Source organism: Fragaria vesca, linkage group LG5, assembly GCF_000184155.1.
Source record: "Fragaria vesca subsp. vesca linkage group LG5, FraVesHawaii_1.0, whole genome shotgun sequence".
Taxonomy (NCBI): domain Eukaryota; kingdom Viridiplantae; phylum Streptophyta; class Magnoliopsida; order Rosales; family Rosaceae; genus Fragaria; species Fragaria vesca.
This window is the reverse complement of record NC_020495.1, coordinates 22,004,114-22,023,752: the sequence shown is the minus strand read 5'-3', so window position 1 is coordinate 22,023,752 and position 19,639 is coordinate 22,004,114. Positions and strand designations below refer to the sequence as shown.

At 37.4% G+C, this 19,639-nt stretch overlaps 2 protein-coding genes across 2 annotated transcripts; one reads left to right on the top strand and one right to left on the bottom strand.

Annotated features, from left to right (window-relative positions):
- Positions 1 to 2,279: 2,279 nt before the first annotated feature.
- LOC101312453 (S-norcoclaurine synthase 1-like) lies at positions 2,280 to 3,698 on the top strand. The gene is made up of 4 exons (XM_004301654.1): positions 2,280 to 2,540; positions 2,677 to 2,924; positions 3,029 to 3,350; positions 3,447 to 3,698. The coding sequence occupies exons 1-4, from the start codon at positions 2,280 to 2,282 to the stop codon at positions 3,696 to 3,698; spliced, it is 1,083 nt and encodes a 360-aa protein (XP_004301702.1).
- Positions 3,699 to 15,194: 11,496 nt separating this feature from the next.
- LOC101293304 (ribose-phosphate pyrophosphokinase 1, chloroplastic-like) lies at positions 15,195 to 19,387 on the bottom strand. The gene is made up of 8 exons (XM_004300223.1): positions 19,217 to 19,387; positions 18,731 to 18,901; positions 17,761 to 18,009; positions 17,341 to 17,484; positions 17,093 to 17,260; positions 16,604 to 16,673; positions 16,192 to 16,273; positions 15,195 to 15,682 (listed from the first exon to the last, which is right to left on the bottom strand). The coding sequence occupies exons 1-8, from the start codon at positions 19,361 to 19,363 to the stop codon at positions 15,502 to 15,504; spliced, it is 1,212 nt and encodes a 403-aa protein (XP_004300271.1). The 5' UTR covers positions 19,364 to 19,387; the 3' UTR covers positions 15,195 to 15,501.
- Positions 19,388 to 19,639: the final 252 nt, after the last annotated feature.

Here is a 19,639-nt window from a genome sequence, read left to right as displayed (position 1 = left end):
CAAATGCTTGTTTTAAAATAAAAGGAGGTGTAAAGAGACAAGGGAGGTACAATGAGCAAATCTAGAGGTCCCAATAGCCGCACTCATTTATATTCCTTAATCAAATACAACCAAGGACGTGTTCTATCTAGATTGTATAGGTAACTTGTAGGAGCACCAATCCTTGAGTGCGGCGATTGTGACCTATAATTTTGCTTACTTGACCTATGATTTTTACAGTCTTAATAGACATTATATAAAAAAGATATTTGTCATTTAATAATTCACAATAAACATAAGGTCAAAATAATAAATTTGGAGGTTCTATTAACCACACTCTCAATCCTTTTTCAATGCATAATAATCTTTCTTTTTCTCACCTTGTAGGAAATTAATCTCTCATTAATCATTAAATATTTGATAATCAGTTATAAGATATTGATGCACCGTATTGGCACCAAGATTGCTTGCTTAATACGTAGGCTTGATTTAGCTTTGATATCGAATATATTCCGATATACTTGAACATATCTGCGTTGGGCCACTAAATTGGCTTATTGTTCATAAAACCCTAATCATACACTTAAAAAAGAGGGTTGGGGAAACAAGATTCATATATACAACAAATTGTTAAACCCAAATGTTTTTGGCCACGCTTCTCAACAGGGAGAGAGAAGTAACTGTACCAAATGCTTCTAGGGATGCAGGGTGTGCCACCGCGCGGACGCGGAATGTAGTGGGGTTGTTGTTGTAGTGCGTTGACATGTGCTTCTAATCAAACGAAAATAAGGCTCCGGTGCCATCTCACGGACGAGGATTTACAGTAGCCTCTCTGCCACCAATATCGATACTCGCGGTTTGTAGTGATCGAGCAGAGCAACCAAATTAAGGAAAGGTAAACAAGAACGCAAGAGATCTCCGGGGAGCTTGAAAGTAAAAAGTGCAAAGCTCCTAGGAGCTTGAAAAGTAAAAAGGTGCTAAGGCGGGTTTCAACTAGGTCGAGAACGTGTAGTTGTGTTTGTAGATTGTAGTTGTTGAGAGGTAGTGTGTAGAGCCCTATACCATATTCTCGAACTCTCTTATATTCGCTGCATAGTCAGTTGAGTTGCACAAGGTTTCGTTTTTCTTGGCAATCACGTAATTGGGTGACGTAGTTTCCATGACGTATGTAGATTTATATTTTAGGGTCACAACTGTTGACCCAAAATGAGTCAAATACCTGTAAAAATCTTCAACGTTATCGTAAGTAGTACTTATCAACTCTTCGTTGTTGCTCTTCTTGAAGACAGTAGGCTTAAAACACTCCTTGTCATGGACGTGTGCTGTGTGCATGCTGCATGAATCATACATAGCTTAGGATATTTGCATCCCCACTTGACCTGTATCATGTCTCTCATCCATGCATTAATTGTAATTGTAATATAGAATAACACTTTGATAGCAATCCACGTCCAGGACTCCTATGCAATCCACGTCCAGGACTCCTATGCGAAGTCGTTCTCTTCGCATGCAAGCATCTCTGTTCGCATGTAAACTCATTCCCGCATACAAACTCCACCGCATAGCTCGCATGATTTCACAGGCATGTAAATCACCCTTAAAACAGTTTTTTTTGAAAATTACAGGTGATTAATAGCAGCTTTTAGAAACAATCTAAATGTTACTTTTTTTTAAAAGGAGTTGTCACTAAAAACATTAGAAATTAATAAATTGTATCTTGACAGCACTTTTAAAACTAATATTTACCAAACACAAAACTGTTTTAATTCACAGCTGATTATTTTCGCAGTACAGCGGCAACAACAATTTTTTTAAAGTCACGGCAATACCAAACTAGCCTTTACTGCTCTAGAAAGAAAGTGCTTTGCAATGACTCTACGCTTATATTACAACCAAAATTGAAGCAATCATTTTTAACTACACAAAACACACTGGGAAAAAAACACTTTTTTTCCCCTCTTTTGCAGGGGAGTGGGAAGTTATTGGGAAAGAAAAATGAAATTCTTTGCGTTAAGGTTCAGTATCAGACCTCATATGGTAATGCCGAAATTTGGTTGTTCTACTTGTTTGGAAGCATAAATAAGCAGCAAAAGACGTTTGGTTCCTGTTTGACAATAAACTAGGCACTAATTGCAGGCCATAAGCAGGCAAAAATCCCCAATAATTAAGAAGATCCAGTGGCTGCCGGCCAAAATGGTTCATATGCCTATAGTAAGACTATAAATACCATATACATGAGTAGTATTTTCCAAATTGGTAGAAGGCAGTACCAAAAATAGTTTCAGCTCAAATTGCAGAGAATGGAGACTGAGGTACTCATTAGAAAAGACCAGCTGGGTGGTTCTCTCCCAGTTGAGAATGTTCAAGCACTGGCTTCCAATAACTTGAAGGACATCCCAAGTCGATATCTCAGGCCCGAAGCTGAGTTTGAACAAGTTTCCATAGAGGAGTCGCTTCAAATTCCAGTGGTTGATATGCGCAAGCTGATAGAGAATTCATCGTTCCGCGATGATGAATTGGCAAAACTTCATTTGGCTTGTAAGGAATGGGGCTTCTTTCAGGTAAGTTTGCTTCCTTTATCCTGAAAAAACAAAGTTTTAGATTAGAAAGATTTATTACTTTCAGTATGCTAGTTAACATGCATCACATGCATAATTCAAAGTATATAACTATATATTGATAGTCTCGTTGATGCAGTTGATCAATCATGGGGTATCAGATGAAGTGATTGAGAAAATGAAGACCGACACAGAAGAGTTCTTCAGGCAGCCATTAGAAGCAAAGAAGGCTTATGCAACACAGCCAAATCATATCGAAGGCTACGGCCAAGCCTTTGTTGTTTCGGAAGAGCAAAAACTTGACTGGGGAGACATGCTCTTCCTTCTCTCTCAACCTGTCCGCCAAAGGACTCTCACATTCTGGCCCACCCTTCCCACTACTTTCAGGTAAGTTACTCCACCAATAATCTATACCAAATAAAGCATCTTTACATTAGTTCTAAGATCCCAGCAAGTCTCGATCATCAGATGTATGCATCAAACTCTTTCAGGGAGGCATTGGATAAATACTCACAAGAGCTCCAAAAAGTAACAATCTACCTACTGAAGTCCATATCCAGTAACTTAGGAGTCAATTTAGAGATGGAAAGAATGTTTGATGATGGAGTACAAGGAGTAAGAATGAACTACTACCCACCCTGTCCACAGGCAAACAAAGTAATTGGTCTCACTCCACACTCTGATGCTGTGGCTTTAACTCTACTACTACAAGTTAACGAAGTTCAAGGACTACAAATCAGGAAAAATGGAAAATGGGTACCTGTAGAACCTATAGTTGGTGCATTCATCGTCAACATTGGCGACTTCACTGAGGTACTAGAATGAATTCTGAACAGTATAAAATTGCTTTGAAACCAACTCTATATGGTGATATATGGAATACAAGCTTTCTAATGACTGTTATAACAGATAATGAGTAATGGAGTATATAAGAGCATAGAGCACAGAGCAGTGGTGAACCCAGAGAAGGAACGCCTTTCTATTGCAGCATTCCACAGCCCTAATATTGGGACCATGATTGGCCCTTTACCGGATCTGGTCAAGGGGAATGCAGAAAAGTACAAGACTTCAAGCTATGATGAGTATCTTAAACTTGTCGTGACCAGTAAGCTTGATGGTAAAAGCCTGGTGGACCAAATGAGATTGAACCAACTTCATTGATGTCTTTCCGTGATTCCATCAGAGATGTACCAGAAACTTTCTGCATATTTTCTTCACTTTCCCAAGTATTTAGTCCATCACAATTGTGAATGCCATCATTTCTTGACAATACCATACACATATGGTTGCAGTGAACCTATATAGTGAGTTTATGTATACATAATTTAATAGGCTTGCTAGCAATAAGTCAGAAAGTATTCTGTATGTGTTACTCTGTGATTGTTATCAACGAGTGAGAAAGTATTTCGTATGTGTTATACTATGATTGTAATCAACTCTATCAAGTTTACTCGATATTCTTTGACTAAAAAAAGACGTGTAAATAATTTTTCCAATTGAAATCATGTTTAAGATATGAAGTTAAGTTCCTTGCTGCACGAACTACCACACTCCACACAACTCTAACAACACACCAAGTCTCAGCATCTTAATTAACTGACCATTTTTAAACCATCAATCAATTTCACTAAACAGTAGAATCACTGCTAACTACTAGAAATTTTGTACTTTCAAATTCAATTGTTTTGCAGTTCAGTTGATCAGTTCTCATGTAAAAGATCAATTATATTGTGATGCCCAACATGGCTCCCAAGATAAGCTGAAGTCAAGCTAAATATAAACTAGAAGAAAATTTAACAAAGAGGTGGTCTGCATAAAGGCAGGGTCAGATAAATTTCAACTAAGGTCGATAAGGCACATACAGTTTCAACAGAGAAACAAATAATGCAGACTTGAAGAGAATGTGTATGGAACAATTAAGGATGTCAACCTCACCATGCTTCACAAGCGCTCCAACTCAAAACTCAAATGAGTGATTAAATTCTATAACTCTACCAAGAATTTGAGTTAAAACTATATGGCCATGCACGTCCTATTTCAGTCAAATCTATACAGCCTTCGTTGATGAAGATGAAATGCAAAAACCAAATCTGACTCATGTAAGTTGGTGAATGAGACAACAACTGAAGATGTCACAATAATACCAATATTTTCATTCAAAATATTCCAAGGAAAAGCATGGACATATTAATCAACACATGATTAACATTGTCGGCTATATGACAATTCTACTGTTCCAAATAGTTTGTATCCACATTCAGTGTAACAAGGTTTGATAAAGAATTTGGGTGCAGCAAGGCCTAGCTGATAAGCTTCTTTACAGATTGACCAACATGACAAAACACTGATCTAAAGAGTATTGAAATTCATCATATCCGTTAAACACAAACATTCAATGACATCTAAAAACAAGAGGTTGCTGACAAGTATATGTAATCCATTTATTAGAGATAACAACCTAGTGAACGACACAAACAGACTAATGTAAACAGAACACTTCCATAGAAATATTGTGAAGAATCCTTCAAATATTAGATCACATACCAATCGATAGCCAAGAATATAAAGATTTGCAAAACTCCATCTTTCCACTATTTTGGGGAGAGATGCAGCAACTGCAAGTTGTGGAGAATCCAAAATGTGGCAGAATGGCAAATTTTGATAAATGGTATCCCAATAGGTAACAAGCTTGGATAACAGCAAAGTACTATTCCAAACATTAGGATAACATCTGTCAAACTAAGCCATTCAGCTAATTGGATGCCAACACACTTATCAACGATACTCACTAAGCTCCTCCTTCAAGCCAAAACAACCACTCACATACAGAACTCAAATGTTAACATGAACATACAACTCAAGCAAACTTTTTTTAGTATAGACATGCACAAAACTGGGGATTGGAATGGACAGAAAGTGATCAGATCCTGTCGGGATTCATAGTAACATCACAAAGTCAGTGAGTTGATAAACATGAATTTCTATCGTCACCTCACTTTCTTTCATCATCCACCATTTCAACTGTCAAACCAAATAACAAAATGACTTCAAAATCCAAAAAAGTCAGAGCTAAGTTTAAATATTAGAATCAATCAAGAAAACAGGCCACTGCAGCAAAGTTGAGACAAAGATAACAAAAACTTGATAAACTTAAAACCATAACAACTAAAACATAAAAAGTGAGACATGGGCATCAGTTCTCCAAGGTGAAAGTAAAACATCAATGAGAATTCAGACGCAAATTACCAATAATACCATAAGACTCGTCACCTGCCCAGATTCAAAACAAAACAAAACAGAAAAAGATTGAAACTTTGACAAGTTGGGATTAATAAAAATTGAGAAAGAAAGCGATCAGAACCACAGCCAATTCAGAGTAGCATCACACAGTAAGTCAGTGAATTGAAGATATGAATTGTTATCGTCACTTCACTTTCTTTCCTCAAACCACAAATTCCTCAACAGCAATTCTAATAAAACCAAATACAAGAACATGAAAGAGTTGGGAGAAACTGGAAGTGGAAAAGGGACAGAAAGCGATCGGAACCTGTCGGGATTCACAGTAACATCACACGTTTATAGTCAGTGAGTTGAGAAACATGAATTTTTATCGTCACCTCGCTTTCTTTCAATAAACCCATCCACAATTCCAATACCAATTTCTCCATAAACATTTGTTATGAAATAATGCAACCAGAGAGAGAGAGAGAGGGAGAGAGTAGTGAGAACTGGAGGAGTAGAGAAGTAGAGGGAACTTTATAGACCGCACAGAGGAGAAACCCTAGCAATCTTTTTTCTTGTGAAAATTACATATTGACCCCGAGAGGAAGTTTGTAACTTATGCATGTTTGGTAACCAATACAATTCTAGGTCACTCTATTCTTACTTTCACCTTGGTATGTTTACCCAATATATACCTATGTTGCACCGAAATGCCAAATTACCAATGTTTCGCGTTTCAGAAATGGAACGTTTTCGAAATGCCCCAAAACACGTTTTCACGAAAGAAGAAATCTAAAACGTCAGGGAAACAACTTTCATCTTGAATGGAAACGTTTCACACGACTCGCAGGGTCTGCTTCAAATTGGGGATAAAGAGTTCTATTTTCTGCTTCAGGTGAGGAGCATTCTCGGTGGGCCTGTTAAGCTGAGGCATACCTGGTGTCAGTCAAGATTTCAAGCTCTGCCGGGATGGTTCATTATGGATATGAGCATCCCGACGCGTCGGTCGAGTTAGTAGGGAAGAGCAACAGTGGGAGGGAGTTTTATGAGGATGAGGATGATATTGGCGGCGGCGGCAACGGCGGTGGTAGTGGGAGTGGGAAGAAAAGGAGTGATGGATATGAGGGTTGGGTACAGTGGTGGGTCATGTTCTGGATTGGGCACCAAGTCAGGTTCTTTGGCTTTAGGTTAATGAATAATTATCATACTTGTTTTTGATTGATAGAGTTGATAACATTGGCGGATCCAGGATTTAACACTAGGGTGGGCTTCAATTTATTTTTCCTGGTTGATTGAAGCGAAAAGAAAATTTAACGACAATCTAAAAAATTTAACTAAAATATATTAGATATACAATTTATTTATTGATATGTAATAACAAAATAAGAACTCATCCAAAACTACCATTTAAGCAATCGCTAGAAAGATACTTTTTTTTTTTTTGGAACTATTTATATGATAAAAGAGAGGTTAAGATAAGAATTCATAAAAAAGTGCATTTTAGAAGAAATCCAGAAAGTAAAGAAGGATTTTTTTTTTTTGGAACTATTTATATGATAAAAGAGAGGTTAAGATAATAATTCAATCAAAATTAAGACCAAAATAGACCTAAAAAAGTGTATTTTACAGGAAATCTAGAAAGTAAAGAAGTAAGAAAAGAAGAAGAAACGGAAAAAATAGATTCTAGGACTGAGAGTTTATTGGCGTGATGTTCCAAATATTCACATTGAGAAAAAAAAAAACTATTTCTAGCACCGTGGAAGCAATGAAAGCTAAACTTGATGAATAACGTGTGGAGATGGAACGATTAAAGATTGAGGCTGAAAATGAGAGGAAAGAAGCTGCTGAAAGGGAAGAGAGAATTAGGAATGAAACCTTTGATATGGAGAAAAGACTCTCTGCACAAATGGAGGATTTCAAAAGGTAGCAAGAAATACTTATGGCAAAGAAGGTGACCGAACTAGCTACATATGAAATGGGTAGAATGCTGAGAGATGCTGAATTTTCGCAAATTGAGACGACACCACAAATGGAGCCAACACAACCAGAAGTGTGACAACCCGAAATTTTATTATGTATATACCTATTTACAAATTTGCTTATATATATATAGGTATGATTGTTTTAATTGTGTGTGTGTATTTAGTGTTACATATGCTGAAAATTAATATAGTTATATAGTTTCTTTTATTTTTATTTTTATTTTTATTAAAATTTAATGAGTAGGGTTTTTATTCAAGCCCAATACCCAAATACAAAACCCAAGCCCAAACTTGATAGCTAGGAAAAGAGAAGTGTTTGTCGTTCAGGCAGAATGATGTCGTCCTCTTCTTCTTTGTCTCCTTCATCGCCTTCTGCTTCTTCTCCTCCGCCTTCTTCCTTCCGACCTCTAAACTCGAAGCTTTGTCCTCTCTTCTTCACCGACTTCTTCTTTCTTCCTTCCAAATGTTTCCCAATCCGAAACATTGCCGCCATGAAACCCAGAAACCGTCATTGAAACACCTAGCAGCCGACTTCACTAAGCAGGAGATGTCAAAATTCTTGGAGACTAAGTTTCCAGATGGATAAGAATTGGATTGAAGTGCTCAATTTGACTTTCTTTAGTCTTTCTTGGACTACACGTTCTTCCCTCTTTCCAGACCCTATAAATAGAGGTTAATATTCAGAGTTTTCCATATGGTTTCCTTGAATTCACTGATAGAGAGAGAGAGATTGAGAGAGAGAGAAGAGAAATTGTTGTTGTAGGAAATTGGTAGAACTCAGGTTAGATTCTCTTTATGTTCAGACCAATTGATTGTGTTTATATGCTCTTAGTTTGTGAATTTAGAATTTGACATCACTTTGGAATCATTGTATGATTGTTTATTTAATTGGAATAGTTCCTATTAAGAATTGGTTTTGGTTTTGTTGTTGTTGAATTCTGTGGCAAGTAGGATTACTAAATCTTTTGGTTTTGGTTATCTTTGATTTGATTTATTTGTTAGCCAAATCAGTTCTTCTATGTTATTAACAGCTAGAGAATTAAGTATATGATGTTGTTATTGTTGTTGTTGATGTTGTTTGAATTAGCTTAAGATTATGTTTATGTAGTAGATTTATTCTTTTCCAAACAAAATAGAAACTGATGAAGATGATTACAGAACTCTAGTTCTGCAAGTTTGGGTGTCCTGAGTAATTACAATGTTGTTGTTTTTATTAGAGATTCTTGTTTTCTCTTACACAGCAAGAGCTTAGAGTGACTAAGAAACCTATATGAGTATTTAAACATCCATAGAATTGATTAGGGGAACCTTAGACTTTGCATGAACTGAAGTGACATTTGAATGGAAAAGTTTTTGTAACTTGTTCATTTAGTTAACTTTGAGCAGCCATATCTGTAATAGCTCGATAATTTTTTAAGATAGATGAAAATATATAAATGTAGACGGTATAGTCGAGATTAATTTGGTTGTCTCAGTTATACCGACTGGATGATCGGGAATAATTTCTCTATATATTTCTCAAGTATTGGAACATATGTGTATGTGTCATGTAATGTGTATATATACTTATACCCAACATGATGGAAAGATATAGATAAATAATACATAAATTGGGTGAGTATAATTGTAAAAGAGAAGAAGAGGTCTAGAAAGGAGGAGAGGAGTCAAGAGGTCTAGAAGGGTCGGTTTTGGGAACCGACATAGAAAGAAGAAAAAGGGGGGAAGGGAGGAGAACCTTCCAGGTTTTTCACTACTCGAAACGGAAAGCCACCAACTCTGAGGATATTCCAACCATATCTCGGGCTACTCCTCTAGTCCTCTACACAGGAGATAGGAGGGCCTCGCCCTCGAGTTTACCTCTCACACCGATTCCTCTACTAATCGATCTTTAGCTCTTGGGAGGGAGGTTCGTTGATCAGTTCTCTTCATGACTCTGATGGAGGTTTATTGTCCGAGTTCGACATAGATAGACAATTGTTTATTCAGGCTTGCATATTGGTAAGATCTAATCGGTACAATTTATATGTTCTGGAGACCCTATTTTCGGGTTATTCTTTTTCTGTTAATCTGGGTCAAGGTGTTACAATATCTTTTGAATTAATCATGCATTTTAGAAATCATTTGCATGTATTGAAAGTTCATATTCTTAGAATTCGTTAGTCAAGTTTGGAGCTGAAAACATAGCTGAACATTTTGCAAATCAGTTTTCTTGTATTTTGGAGTCAGTCACCTTGATTTCTAAAAACCGTACATTTAGGTTGGTCAAAACTAGAAGTCTAAGCCGAACGCCGACCCTGTTGCCGTTGTGGCTCTGGCCCGGGTGAAGATATGGTGATCTAGGCTAGATAGCTTGGCTTTATGGCAGAAGTTTTAGCCCTGGATTGGAGGTCTAATGTTCTTTTCGTGCGGTGCACATATCGATCTCAATCTGTTTCTTCACGAATCATGGGTGAGGGTGAGGAGCAACGCCGGGTTGTTTGTTCGTGGTGTTTCTTTGCTTCACTGGCATGACGACTTTCAAGCTTCTATTGCCAGTCAACCTCATGACGGGATTGTGTCCTAGGAGGTATTGGACTTCATCGGGATTTGGTGTCATTCTTGAGGTTGTGCACGAGGTGGGAGGCGGCGAGGTTGTGCATGGTGGTGGCAGGGTGACGTGGGAGTCATCTTCGGCAAGCTTCCTACACTGTTTCCTTGCAGGTGGAAGGTGTTGAAGGCCGGGGCTTCTGCTTTAAGGCCTTTTGGGTCGTTATTTTTTCTAGCCCTTTAGGGGTTCTAGGGGTGTAGCACCCAATCTAGTCATCTAGTCTATCCTAGGTGTTAGCATGCCCTAACAGCAAGGAGGTCTAGATTTCCTTGTTCCTTTCCTAGACAGGTGATGGACGATTATTGCTTTCTAATTCTCGATTTTTCTTAGTTGTACACCAATCGAGGTCCGCCTGTGACTAGTATTATCGCTGCATGGGAGTTAGATAGGGGTAGTTAGAAATCTCTTCTACTAGATATCAAATGGGCGCATTTATAATGAAGGCTCACTGTCATTTTGTTATTTCTTGTTACCAACAAGAATAATGATTGTGAGTAGGCAATCTGATGTATACAACTTCTGGTCGTGGATAAATGTAATTATCTATTTGATTAAAAAAAGAAAAGAAAAGAGGTTAACATTCTTAGCCTAATGATGTTGGTGTCACTCTCATCAAGCATTTCTTGAGAAATGAAGTAAAGTTAAAATGAAATAAGGGAAGGTTTGTGGTTGACTACTTCAGTGGTACCAATGATTTAAGATATCAATTTATCAAAAAAAAAACGATTTAAGATATCAAGCAAATTTGTGGGTGAGTTGTTAGTTGCTCCTTTCAGTTTTTAGAGAAGCGAGCTCTACACCTTTGTAAACATTGGTCACACAAGCAACATGTAAGCAAAATTGCTGGCTTAAAAGGAACTTGTCCTTTTACCATTAGGAATATAGTTATGTGACGTTGACCTTTTGAGACTAGAAATACAATTTGTGAGCGCTTGAAGATAGTTGTAGACTTGTAATAGGAGTTCTATAATATAATTTACTTCCGGTAGAAAAGGAATTAAAATGAATTAGACTCGATGGTGTCACACTCAAAATATTAGGTTTACTCGTCCTTTCATGGGGTAAATCCTCTAGGATAATGAATACTGTGAATTTAGGACATATGTGGGACTGGGATTTAGAACACAATCCATGACACTATTAGAGATTTAGAGTTAAGGCCACAGCAGGTCGTGTGTTTTAATACCAGCTTATTCATTCGAAGGAGATCTGATTATGTACTGGTTCTGATGTTAATTCATGTCTAAGACCTTCACATTACAATTTATGTAACACCCTTCAGTTTTCAAGCCCATTCCCAATCATTTTCAATTACTCTCAAAACAGGACCATAGCAAAATTGTGTAGATATGGGGAACATGGGGGTTCGGTGAAAAACACACAATTGTTCAATGAATAGTTCAGTTCGGTAGAACTTTCTGATCAAATTCTAACAGAACAGGGAGTAATCAGTATTGCTTGAGAGAACACTCAAATCAGATAAAGAAAAAACACAAAGGGGATGAGGGAACGATGTGATCAGAAGTAGCTGGTTGTCATATCATATATATGCTATCATTGGGAATCCGAATGATTCTTTTCATCACACAACATCAGTCCCCTCAATACAACAACATTATAAAAAAAAAACAACAATTATTTTTCTAAAGGGCATCAGTTCTCCAAGGTGAAAGTAAAACATCAATGAAAATTCAGATGCAAATTACCCATTTTACCATGAGACTCATCAGCTGCCCAGATTTGAAACAAAAACAAAAAAGATTGAAAATTTGACAAGTTGGGATTGAAAAAAAAAAAAAAAGAGAGAGAAAGAAAGCGATCAGAACCACAGCCAATTCAGGTTAACATCAAGCAGTAAGTCAGGGGATTGACAGACATGAATTTCTATCGTCACTTCGCTTTCTTTCCAATTCCAAACTCTAAACGAAACAACAATCAGAAAAAATCTACAATATAGAACAGTTGAAAAGCTCAGAACTTCTTAGAGGGTTGTGTAGCCTTCACAGACGGAGCCTAAGCAGCCGACTCTGGCACAGATGTGTTCATCACGGCTATCAATAATCGACAATGAAATAGAAGAAGAGCATGGAGAAAACTGAAAAGAGGGATGCGGTGAGCAGAGACTTGGAGTGGTGGTGTGCGGACGGGGTGGCTATTTATAAGGATACTACGAAAAACCCTAGAATCTCTAATATGGGCCGAAGAGTTGGGCTACGTTTGGAAACAGGGCTTTCTCATTAGTTTTCTGCCCGTAAGTAGTATTTTTTTTTCTCGTGCGTTCAAATTTTTTTGACATCAAGAACGGAGGCGAATTGGGAAATATAAATATGAATAGTTTTATTATCATGACACGTTTATTTTGAATCATATTGATCATGAATGAAAGATGGAATGGACTCAAATGGAGTTGGTATGTGGGTATTTATTTCCATTGAGTTGGTTAGTTACTATATGGAATTAAAATGAGAATGAAACAAATTTTTATTGATATTGTTTACTTATCATATGAGAAGACTAATGAGAGGGTATGTTGGATATATAAAATTTATTTTGGAGGCTCCCTCTAGGTTTTCCAAACTCGATTTGTTAAGGAATCAATTTATGATTAGGAGGTGGTACTCACACCTATTCTGTTTTCATTATGTGTAAGTAACTCACGAATTTTCTCATCTCAAAATCATTCTTTTGCCCTTACTTATCGATTATATTCCAAATAAGTAAACGTGTTATTAATGTATCAGACTTTATTTTTTGGTAAATTGGTTTCTCACATGTTCTTACATGTTGATTAGAGGAGAGATCAAAACGATGCTCGTTATTTAATCTCTATTGCACATAATCGGTGTTGGACTTGTGGATCACTACAAGATACCTATGGGCTATATATACCACCGGAAAAAAAATTCTTTGATTGAGATCGTAGCATTTGTAACATCTATCTGAACTCTCGGAGAGCCTGACAAGCAAAAGTTTAGGATCATGATTTATTATTAGCTTGAAAAGTAGGTGTTATGTTGGAAGGGACCACGTCACAAGATTCACACAATGCGTATTAGAATAACTAAATATTGTCACATTAGCCATATATCGAAAAGTTAACTTTCCAACTGATAGAATCGCTAATTTTGTAGCAGTATGAAATCTCCCTTTATGTGTTCCAAACAATCCATTTGGATCAGCTGGGTGGAGACCGGAGAAGTAACTAAAGTTTTCCTGTAGATGTGGGCAAAGGTAATGCTTTCAAAGCTGTCAGAAAGGTGAGCAATCTCTCTGATAAAAGATCTGATGCACCATGTTGTCACACTTTCCTCGAGCATAGTTGATAATTAGGGCCGCATCTCCTTCCACCTGAATCTTTAAGTAATTAACACGCTTAACAGCTTGCAGACCACCCTTGAGGGCAGCGGATTTTGCAACAAGGAGAGACACATTTCCAAGAATCCTAGCACCGACAACAAGAGGAGTGCCATTTCTCTGATGACGAAATTGTTGGTTTGTGGCTTAAATTAATATAAGCCCATCAATTATCTTTTAGTAAGCCCATATAATCAACCTAATCTTATTAGGTTAGGGTTTTGTCTATGCACTATAAATATATGCTTTATGTCACCAATTAAGGTGTGAGAGACAAAAGAGCCGCAGTTTAGAGTTCTATAGAAGTTGTTCTTCTATTTGGTGTTTCTCTTCTGTGAGTGTATTTTGGGTGTGATAGAGATTTTGGGTTTGAGTGCTAAACACCTTGTAATCTCTTTTTGATATTAGTGGAATCTCCTCATCGTTTCTGTCCGTGGACGTAGCCCTTTGTTTTGGGGCGAACCACGTAAATCTTTGCTCTCCTTAATTAGATTTTCTGTCTATTTATCTTTTCTCATATTTCGGTACTTCATGTTTGTTTGACGCTTCCGCATAACAAACCAGCTGTAGCACCATGATCAGATGTCACTGAGCCATCAAAAATTAAGTTTTACCACCCCATCAGGATGAGGGTGTCACTTCTTAGTTGCTGTTGTTGTTTCTTATGGTCATGGACTCTCTACTCCCAAGCTGTGGCTAAATATGCTCCCTAGTTCTTGTTTACCTGCTTATCTGTTAGATTCTCTTAAATTAGGGCTCTTAAGGGATGCTTTGTTGTAATTTTCTTTTGTTGCTACCAAAAAAAAAAACTAAAAGTTTTGCGTTGTAGACTTGTAATATTTATGTTTTTATTTCTACAATTAAAAAAAGAAATTTAGACATTGTCACAATGATATGGATCTCCTCACCTTAGACGAGCTTGTGAACACAACCCGAGAGTAAAACTATAAACATCAACTTCATATACATCTAGAAAGAGACTCTAGGTGGGTGGAAAGACGCACGTTGATCCCTCACTCCACATCCATATATCCCTCGAGTGAAATACTCCTCTCCATAAATCACTTGAGACTCTCACTGTTCATTTGGGATATACTTTAATAGAATTACTTCTATCTTGAATATTTTTGAAAGTGATTTTTCTTTATGCTAAAATTTTTTAAAGATATTTCGTTAATATATCGGAGATATATTATAAATATCAAAAATATTTGACAGTATGTTTCGGAAATATAAAAAAAACATCGCAGAAAAGAGATCTAAGCTGCTGACTCCAATATGCAACGTTTGGCTGGTTACAGGAATTCACTGTTGGATGGTTATGTTTAGCCGATAATGAGTCAAAGTGATATAATCAGTTTGTTACAGAGGAGGCCAGAAGGACACTGAGGACAACAATTCTTGCCTTAGGTCCTTTGGGAGAAATGCTCCTCAAGTACACGGGTTTGTTACCTCAACCTTCCAACGTTGCATACGCAACAAGACACATTCTACACTGAAACCGGTTGAAGTACCATAAATTCCAAGTATTACATTAATCCTAACATACAGAACTTCCATACGCTAGCTGTGTGCTTATTTAGCTCGTAGAACAATCTCATAACTTCTCATAGGATAGCAATGTTCACTTGTGAGACTGAACCAACTACCTAAATGACTAAAGAGTACACTGTCAGATCTATTACTAATTATTACCGCCCAAAGACTTGGAGAGTTGGTGAACTAATGAAAATAGAGGAGGAAACAATGTGTAAATATGATATACTATAACCATGATAGATAAGATGGGGAGCTACTGGCATCGTCTCCTATTCTGATTTCACTGAAATATGCTACTCACAGAAGAATCATCGTGAACACGCCAAATGGTTTCACCCAACAAGTTTGCTACTGAAAGGATAGTCAACTGAGGGAAGTAATTCTTCTCTGCAACAGGGATTGTGTTTGTTACAATAACCTCTTGAAACAAGCCACTCGATAACCTTTCAATTGCAGGAGGGCTGTGAATGAAAAGCAACAAGAAAATCATCGAATGACTGAGATGGTTGGTATAGAACATAGCATTTAATAACATATCAAAACAACTTGAAAATATATGAACTAACTTATTGGTTCATATTGATTGCACCTTTTTTGAAACATTACCGGACAAATAAACAGAATAAATGATCTGTTCTTATTATTCCAGATACTTTCGGTTCAGCATTGGAGCAATAACACATAGTCCAACTTACATCGCACCAGAAAAAAGAAACAAATAATCCAAAAATATTTGAAGGTCTAGTAAGCAAACAAAAAATTAAGATTATATAATTAAACAAACAACACAAAGACAAGCATCAACTGAACGCAATGAAAAAGATCAAAAGCAAAAAGGGTAATTACAGAAACCCAGCACCCTACAAAGCATATTGATATACCTAAAGACAACATGAGACCGAAAGCCATAACATGCATCACGTGAAAGATTAAAACAAATGAACTATATCAAATGCTACAAAGTTCATACCTAAATACAGCATGGGTACAACATGCATAGACTTCCCTTGCACCCTCTTCATGCAACAGGGCTGCGCCTTTTGAGATTGTCCCTACAATGTACAACTCATTAATAACAAAATGAAAACTCCCTATGGTTTTGAGATTCATCTCAAAGACAACGGTTACCCAGTATGAGCTGCAAAAATCAATTTTAAAGTTTAAACTACTTCAAACTAGAGACCTGGGTGGGCGAAGAGCTTATGATAGGCAATGAGATTCAGACAACAGTTATCGTATATTATTGAGAACCATTTCATAGACAACAGGTATCATGTATGTTTTCAACATTCAATTAGACTTTACTTTAAGGTTGAAACAATTAGATTTTCCTGAGTATGGACAAATATATAATATGACATTCACATAGGTCACTCACTCACCAGCAGTGTCAATCATATCATCCACCATCACTGCAACTTTTCCCTTTACATCGCCAATCAAGTTCATCACCTGGGAAGGTAAATATTAGATGGGAAACAAATCTTTGCTCGCCATTTTTCTATGCTAATACTTCAAAAGAGAATATTCAAGATTTCTATAGGCAGGTTACATTACTGGGCCACAATCTTGAGATCCAGGTTTATGCAGTTGCCAACAGTTCAAACATGATATTATCCCAAAGAAACTAATACGTTGTACAAATTGGAAGAGCAATGCAAGGCATTTACACTGTGGAAACTATTTCTAAGTGGATGGATTCAAATTTAAGGGATGACAAAGACATGGGAGAGCTGGTCTGACATGAAACATCTTTCAGTTAGTTGATGAAGATACAGGTTTCAGCCAGAATGCAGTTTATTCCAAATAATAAACATGTGAAGCATCATATGCCTTACCAAATGTACTTAGGAGTTTGACGCAGAAATTACCTCAGCAATATTGTGTCCGTGACGCCTTTTGTCTATAATGGCTAAAGGGGCATCTGATAGTTTTTTTGCAAAAGCACGTGCTCTTGCAACTCCCCCAACATCAGGGGATACCACGACCAAATCATCAGAACAAATTGCCTTGCTGGCTAGGTAATCGAGGATAACATGCTATATTGCACATAACAAACAGCATAAATTATGGTAAAAAGGCCATCAGAAGTCAAGAATGACAATTGTGAGCAGATTACCTCGCAATATACATGATCCACTGGTATATCAAAGTAACCTATTGACTGCCCGGAATGAATGTCACAAGCAAGAACACGGTCTGCCCCTGCAATGGTGACGAGGTTCGCAACCAGTTTGGCCGCTATGGATTCACGCCCTTGAGTCTGTAGTGGAAAGAAGAGAGAATGGCCATTGAGAAACAATAACTTCTATCACTCTATGTAAATATATTTCAATTCATATGCCACAACGGTAAACTTCAATTACGGAGAATATATTACACTATAGAGATGAAACTTATGAGCTGGTCACCAACTTAATGAATTTTCCTGTTATGGACCATGTGTGTATGAAACAATTTAGACTGCCATATTTCCTTTCAATACTTCTGCTGATGGATATCCTAAGCAAGTGCATTTACAGCAACAATAGAGACTTGCCTTTCTATCAGCTCGGGCATATCCAAAATATGGAATAACCGCCGTAACATTTCTGGCCGATGCCCTCCGACATGCATCAATTACAATTTGTAGCTCCATGAGGTTCTCATTGACAGGAGGGCAGGTTGGCTGCAATAAGAATACATCACACCCTCTAACACTCTCTCCCAGCTGAACATATACTTCACCATCAGCAAACCTCTTTATGTTGATCTTTCCAAGCTCCAATCCCATGTACCAAGCAATTTCCTATGCATGAATTAAAAGAAAGTTAGCAGTCACATGGACAAGACTCCAAGAATCATAACAGATTTTAATGTGTGGCTGTTAAAAATTGAGAAGTTTTACAAGCACTGTAGAATTAGCCACCAGCTCTAAGTATATAACTAACTAAAAGAACCCAGCATAGTCCACATGCACAATTTCAGAAAATGAAGTAGACCACAATGCCTTATCCTATTACAACTTCGTAAATTTAAAACGCACAAGATAGTTTTTAGCTGATTTAAGTAGTAAATCCATTAAACCTGTTGTTCAAAGAGCTGTATCAAGTAGGTGGCCATTAATCTGGATTAGTGACAAAGGTTTAAACAATTCTTGAAGAACTAACATGAACTAATATCCATAATGCATAGCTATTTAAAATCAAGACATTGGTATAGTAGCTACTAAGGAAGAAAAGTAACAACTTTGGAATGTTTGAAGTGACCAAAAAGACATCTCAGTAACTTGGATGATTACAACTTAAAAGATTGATCACATACTGACACTCTTTCTGTGCAACAGTCTGCGGAGCAATAGAATGCGGTAGAAGCTTTTAGAAAAGAGACAATTGATCATTGGATATTCACTGTTCCAAGAATTAAGGTAACTAGTGAAAATGTTTTACTCCGATTTCAGTAAATGCCACGGTAAAAATTCACCGATAAATGAATGTAAGACTGTAAATCAAGAACCAAATTTGATGTACCTGGGAAAGAGCAGGATTTGCTGTGCCAGAAAATAATTTGATCCTGGCACTGTTTCTGTTAACCGATTTCGCCAAGCGTGCTGATTCCAAGAACTTGGGCAGTGTCCGCTCATTAACAACAGGAATAATCGGCTTCCCATTCCCGTTTATGGGTTCAGACATTTCACATTCCTACCCGAAATCATGGACAAACACACAAATCAATCCAACTTCAAAAATATCCTAAAAACCATAAATTTTGCATATAAATGAACAAAAACAAAATTGTCTTCTAACCCAGATAACCAAAACTGAAGGAACTGCATACTGTCAAAACTCATAAAACCCTCTTCATTTGTTCGTTCTCTGTCGAAAATTTTATGATTTCATCTTTCTAAAACCAAATTGTAAAAATTTTATACAGTATTTTAACATTGAACCATAAAAATAAATTAAAAAGATAATCATGAGTTTACATCACACATCACAGTGTAGAAGAGTCCTTACAACGCATTTAGGAGCGTAGACACGGGAGCCATATTCACCGCCGCCGAGCAGACTCCTGTGGCCGCCAGCGAACAGAAACGAACGCGACGAAGCCATTGCCGCCGATGACGACGACGCAGGCGACGGCATAACGAGGGAGGCGGCCATCTCCCTAATGCAGAATTAGGGTTTGGGGAGAGGGAGAGAAACTGGGTGTTGAGCTCTGTGGCTCTTTATCTATGGCGGGGGTCACTGTGGCTTTGGGTTTCAGGACATTCGGATTTTATATCTTTTCTTTTTCTGTAAAGCGGTGGTGGCGGAGGTGGAAGGGACAATACGACGCCGTATCGATGGGAGTGGGCCCAGTCAAATCCAAGTGCCCCGGGAATCTTGTTTTTAAAGGGGAAAATTCCGAAAGGGCAAGTTGATGGGATTCTCTTCCTT